Raw genomic sequence first — 6,708 nt, forward strand, 5'->3', positions numbered from 1 at the left:
TTTTTGGCGTTAACAGCCTGGCGCTCATTTGCTGCCTAACGGGACTTTATGAGAGCAATAACACGGGGACACACGCACCCGCACGCACGCCCGCGTGCACACGCACGCATGCCTGCCCTGCAGCCAAAGAGGGGAGGATGTCCCCTCTCTCTCTCTCTCTTTCTCTCTCTCTCTCTCTCTCCTCTCTCTCTCTCTCTCTCCTCCCTCCTCAGTCTGCCTTAATCCCATTTGCTATTGTGCGAGCCCAATCGCCTGTACTTTCCGCATTTAACTTGGATGACATTTTTATTTCGTCATTAGCACACCGGCTCGCGGTTCGGCGTTCGAGCCCCCGGGATGATCCATCCGGCACGCCTTGTGCACGCTCCCGCTGCCCCTCGACCGCCTTCCGTCTCTTTCCGTGCGTGCGCTTTGGTTTGAGTTCACCCAAAGAAGCAGTGGAAGTCACCACTTGCAAAGAAAAAAAAAGAAAAAATACATTTAAAAAAAGATTTTTTTGTGTTTTTTTGTTTTTTTGTTTTTTTTTAAACCCAAAACCCTCGATCCTCCGCCGCCATGCCCGAGACCACGCAGGAGGCTCCGGCCAAGGACTCGCCCTTCTTTATCAAGAACCTGCTCAACTGCGACAGCAAGCCGCCCAACAAGCCCAAGCCGCCGGCGCTGGCGGCCCACCGGGCGGCCCTGGAGGCGGCGGCCGGGGGCTTTTCCCTGGCGCAGGTGGCCGACTTCGGCTTCCCTCGCTTCGAGCTGCCCGCGCAGCGCTTCACTCTGCCGGCCCACTACCTGGAGCGCACCTCGGCCTGGTGGTACCCGTACGCCCTCAACTCGTCCGCGCACATCCACAGAAGTGAAGGTAATAAGACTTCTATTCGACCGTAGATACATGAGATACATGAGATACATGAGATACATGAGATACATGAGATAGATAGATAGATAGATAGATAGATAGATAGATAGATAGATAGATAGATAGATAGATAGATAGATAGATAGATAGATAGATAGATAGATAGATCAAATGTAGCTTTTTTTTAATGTCTGTGTAGATTGTCAGTCATTCAATGCATCGAAGCAACTCGACTCGTCTGAAATGTTTGTTGGAATTTTTTTTGGTCATATGAAAATGAAATATGAAAATAAAATAAAATAATGACTTGGACAACTACGCTACATAGGGTTTATTTATAATATAAGATGTCATTATATAGAGGGTGTCCATAAAAGTGTCTTTGCATTTTCACAACAACAACAAAAAGTGTTGCGAAGGCAAGAAATAATAATAATAAAGGAAGAGTTATTATTATCATTTTTTTTCAATTGTAAAGAGGCTTTGTGGATATTCAGCTAGCAAGACACTAATAATAAGAACGAATTGAATAATGATGAAAGCGGTTTGTTTGGCCCCCTGCAGAATAGTTGAATGGTGCACCGCCAAAATTCTTGTAATTGAACATATACTGTATCGCAACGAGTGTGTTTGGAATTATTATTTTTTTTTATGTCACAGGGTGATTAAAATCACTGCTAATATCAATAATAACTCATTGACTCCAGATAAATGCGGGAGTTTGCTTGGCCTCTTTCGAAGATTTTTTCAGGGTCGTCGAACATGGACTATTGCAGCTGCGTTTTTGCTCGTCATTTCTAAGGTCACGTGGTGATTGAAATCTATCAAATGACATCATGCGTGTAGTAATTAAAGGCAGTAATATAAAATGATAACGAATGAATTAAGGGTGGGGGTTGAGGGGATGCATGCTGCTGTACTGTTGTAATGTCTGCATGAACTTCCGCAGCCATAGAAAAACTGACAGCCAGAGACTCGTCCCCGACGTCGGGCACGGACCGGGACTCTCCGGAACTGGTGCTCAAGTCCGAGCCGGAGGCCTGCAAGGACGACGACGAGGACGACGAGCGCGCGGCGAGCAAAAGCGGCGACGAGATCATCTTGGAGGAGAGCGACTCCGAGGAGGCCTGCAAGAAGGACGAGCTGGACGACTGGAAGAAACGCGACGACGACGGCGGCGGCGGCGGAGGAGACAAGAAACCGTGTCGCAAGAAGAAAACGCGCACCGTGTTCTCTCGCAGCCAAGTCTTCCAGTTGGAGTCCACGTTCGACATGAAGCGCTACCTGAGCAGCTCGGAGCGCGCCGGCCTGGCCGCCTCGCTGCACCTGACCGAGACGCAGGTGAAGATCTGGTTCCAGAACCGCAGGAACAAGTGGAAGAGGCAGCTGGCCGCCGAGCTGGAGGCGGCCAACCTCAGCCACGCCGCCGCGCAGAGGATAGTCCGGGTGCCCATCCTTTACCACGAGAACTCGGCGTCGGAGGGCGCGGGCGCCGCCCCCAGCGCGCCCGCCAGCCAGCCGCTGCTCACCTTCCCGCACCCGGGCGTCTTCTACTCGCACCCCATCGTCACCTCCGTGCCACTGCTCAGACCCGTCTGAAAGTACACACACACGCACACACACACACACACACAAAAGAATAGGAATGAATAAAAAAAAAAAAAAAAAAAAGAAGTAAAATATTTTTATACTCGATGAAGAAACGAACGAGGAGGTGGAAACAAAACTGTAAGGCCTGCAGGGACCTCTTGTTTTACGGTTTACACGTGATCCGACAATTCAACCACGTTATTATTATTATTATTATTTGGGCTGCAGCTAACAGTTATTTTAATAATCAATGAATCTGTATAATATTTTCAATTAATCCTTGAATTGGATTTAAAAAAAAAAAAAACTAAAATTCTATCCATAAAAAAAACAAAAAACAGGACATGTTTTCAAAGTAGTACTTAAGTAAAGCTGATGTTTACAAATGTCTTCTTTTGATGACAACAAAGAACAGTCTGCTTTCATGGAGGACTGCAGAAATGTGCGAATGTTGACTGGCGAGAGGATGAAATTAGAGGATTAGAGGAGGTCTGTAAATGATGACTCGATCATCAAAATTGATAATCGATTAGTTGAATCGATGAACGGAATGGTTGCAGCTCTAGTTATTATTATTATTATTATTATCATCATCTCAGGAGTCTACCTGCTTACACTGCCCAAAGAGTGTCTATTTTTTTTGATTGTATTTTTTTTTTTATTTCGACTACTTTTTAAGTTCGAGTTTTTAACACTGTGACCACCTTGTTTAGGGCCCAAAATAAGTCCCACTGGCTTGTTCATGTGTAAAACACTTTTGTTGTTGTTTTGAACCATTATGTGCAATACATCATTCCAACCAACAAGAATTTGTACTTTTTTAGTTTGTTATGATTCCTATTTGTTCTGGCAAAGAGCTCGTGACGGGTGACAATCAAGACACTCTCAACTGTACATGACTGTGATTGTTGCTATGTGTGTAATTAGCTTTAGTTTTGATTCGATGAAGGTGTAGACTCCACTGCTGTATAAAGTTATGTAAATGTATATATTTAATGAACGGGGAGACAGTTTTTTTGTTTGTTTCTTTCTTTCTTTCTTTCTTTCTTTGTACAGAAAAAAAAACACACGCATCGTTTCTTTTGATATTGTATTGATGGAGCAAGTGGTGAAATAAATGGAGAATATTGCCTATCTTTTTAATTTTATTTTTCTACATTTCTGCGGCGCTGCTCTGGTGATGTTTTATTTGAATTGATATCATTTTTGTTTTTTTTTAAAGGACAGGTGGGTTAAAAAAAAAAAAAAAATACACTTAGCATAAAAATGGTCCCTTCAATTAGAAGCGTAATGGCCACCATCTTGTCCAAATAATCGCCAGAAATGCATTCACAAGAGGTGTGTGTGTGTGTGTGTGTGTGTGTGTGTTCTCCACATCTCTTTGTTGCTTCAGCAAATGAATTTTATATTTGAATCAGTTCAAATAAAAATCGATAAAAACATATTACTCGCCTATTTAGTATTTAGTCATATTTTTGATCAGATCGATGTATTTTTTGGAGTGATTTAGCGATTTAGTTGAAGCAAAGAAATGTCGACGAGGATGTGTAACATTTCAAACTATATAAGAGATGAATTATTTAGCTGCTACTTTGTAACACACACGATCGTACAAGCGTCACCGGACACTTGATGCCACTAAACAGCCAATGACCTCCTTGTGTGTGCGTGCGTGTGTGCGTGCGTGTGCGTGTGCGTGTGTAATTTAAGAAACTAATGCATCCAAATATGGGGGAGGAAAAACTCTTATAATGCTATTTATTGTTTTATTTTAATTCAGTTTCATTTCAAGGAAAGTAACTTTGCATTTGATTGCACTTGGATTATTATTATTACTTTTTAATGCGCTATAATGATGCCATTTTTGGGAGTGTATTTATGTTATGCATTCATTTTAGCAGAATATTTGTTTCTATATGATCTTTAAAAAAAAAATCTAAGCAACACAACGAAGCATGTTAAATATGCTTTAATGACATATTTGTTCAGCCATCCAGCCTATATATTATTTTTACAAATACATTGCAGCAGCACAATATTCTTTTCGACATATTAAGAATAGTAAAGAATATTAATTCTGTTTTAATTATGCATTTTAACACTGTCGGGATGAAAGTTTGTATTTGAAAATGGTTGATACAATCTTATCTGCGTGATTAGCTAATCATAATGTATAGCTTTGAATTCCGATTTGTTTTTTTTCTTTTAATCAAGGCGCAAACTTTGCAGGCGCTTCATGCATGTCATGCTTCAACTCAAGTCTTGTCCATTTTGCGTGTACGTCTGCGCACTACTAATCTTAATAATGATACTAGTAGTGACGCTCAAAACGACTGCAGTGTGCGGCGCATGGTGACCTCATCAGCGAGACAATATGCTCGGACCCGATCCTCGCCGTCATCGTTATCGACGTGCGGGCTCCATTAGCGCCGATGAATAGATTGGATGGCCCGCATGATTATTATTCGCTTCCTCCGGCGCACACTCGGCAGCCGCAGCGTGCATCGACCCGTGCGCATATCCGCGGATGATGACCTTGATGTGTGCGCATACATTGGAAATAAAATGACCACTCGATAATTTCCCACTTAAAATAAAAAAAAAAATAAATAATAATAATAAAAAAAAAAATTATACTCTACTGAATTTTTAGGCCTGACAAAGTTTTGGGTCCATCCTCGTGCGCCGTCTTTATTGCGCCTATAAAAATAAACACATAAATAAAAGTACGCGCGTAATTGCGCATGTGCGCGCAGATTTACGCGCAGAAATGAAATCCCAGGTGATTTATCCCTTGTGTTTGGCGCACAATATAAGAAACCGTCTGCTACAGCGCACTTGTGTACAAGCCCGCTCGTAACAAACATACACAGTTGCACTTGCAGGGCCTTGTTTGCTAAAGAACCCCCCCCCCCCCACCCCCATTTTGCAACGTCTGCGTCCTTGATGGAAGGCGAGCATCCGATTTTCATCAAGGTTCCATTAAGTGAAACATAGGTTGCGAGCCCGCCTCTGATCGGAACAGTTTCAATTTTAATTGTATTTTTAATTTGACATATAGTTGCGGTGAAGAGTGACACCGGCGCGCCTCGGGTAGGGAGGGGGGGAGGGGGGGCTGGGTGGGGGGGCGAAGGGTGGCGCTTGGCGGTCGATTTTCTTAATTTCTCCCCGAGGAATTGATGAGTCTATCAGGGCAGTAGATTGGAAAGCCATTAAAAGTCAATGGTTAGCTTGTTAATTGGAACTTGATGGATAGGAGCCCTCGGATAGGCGGTGCTGATCCAATCTTCCTGACTTTTGTGTTTTCCAATAAATTACCCAGTTCATTTCGTACGCTCGCATTACATAAATGGTGCACCTCCGGGGCTCCGCTCGCATTTACAACTCTCTCCCTCACCCAAAACATGAGAGGGGGGGAGAAAAAATAAATGAAATAAATAAATGAGCAGGGCCCCTTTCTTTCTTGAATGAAAATCGAAACATAATCAACGTTTATACTTAGAGAATTTATCGATATCATTTTCTCTGGTAATTTCCTTATTGTAGATGCCGGACACGCCATAGATCATAATCCAGGCGCGTTGTTTAATATTTATCGAGGCTTGAGTTCCACATCGAAGCGCGCCCATAACTTCAGCCGTCCCTCCAGATAAGGATGCTCTTGTTCGCTTGTTGCGGTAGGTAAAAGGGGGGGGGGGGGGGGGGGGCCGGACGCCACCCATCATCGTGATAGAGAGCCAACAGCGGAGGGGAGGGGAAGGGGGTCCCTAACGTTTGCCTCCCGCCCCCCTCCCTTTGTGAAACATCGGCAGCATGCGAGCATACGTCCCCTTCACTATCTCATGATGAACTCCTCTCTCACTTTGCCACACGAGTGACAAGAGATTGGAAATATTTATATAAAATGGGATCAATAAACTAGTATCTACGGAAGCGTATTGCATTCACTTGGATAAAAAAAAAAAAAAAAAAAAAAAAATAGTTTTTCTGAGTATTTTTTTCTTTGAGTTATCGGGACACATCGAACTCACGCGAGAACCTGCGAACTGCAAGTGACTCTTTGCGGACCCCAAACATGACCGGCTTATTCAGTTTGATCAAGTATTATTTTGATATGGGTTTTAAGACACTGGGAGATACTCCTGTCTTTGAGTCACATAGATGGTATAGTTATTTGTCATTAGAAAAAAAAAAACAGTCAGAAAAACTGGGGAAAAAAACTACTCAGAAAAACAGGGGGAAAATAGTCACAAAACAGGGGGGAAAAT

General features: G+C 43.0%; 1 protein-coding gene across 1 annotated transcript; it reads left to right on the forward strand.

Moving 5' to 3' along the window:
• Positions 1 to 3,570, forward strand: hmx3a (H6 family homeobox 3a). The gene is made up of 2 exons (XM_061789745.1): positions 1 to 853; positions 1,800 to 3,570. The coding sequence occupies exons 1-2, from the start codon at positions 556 to 558 to the stop codon at positions 2,447 to 2,449; spliced, it is 948 nt and encodes a 315-aa protein (XP_061645729.1). The 5' UTR covers positions 1 to 555; the 3' UTR covers positions 2,450 to 3,570.
• The last annotated feature ends 3,138 nt before the right edge of the window (positions 3,571 to 6,708 follow it).

The sequence above is a fragment of the Phyllopteryx taeniolatus genome, chromosome 11 (assembly GCF_024500385.1).
Source record: "Phyllopteryx taeniolatus isolate TA_2022b chromosome 11, UOR_Ptae_1.2, whole genome shotgun sequence".
NCBI lineage: Eukaryota > Metazoa > Chordata > Actinopteri > Syngnathiformes > Syngnathidae > Phyllopteryx > Phyllopteryx taeniolatus.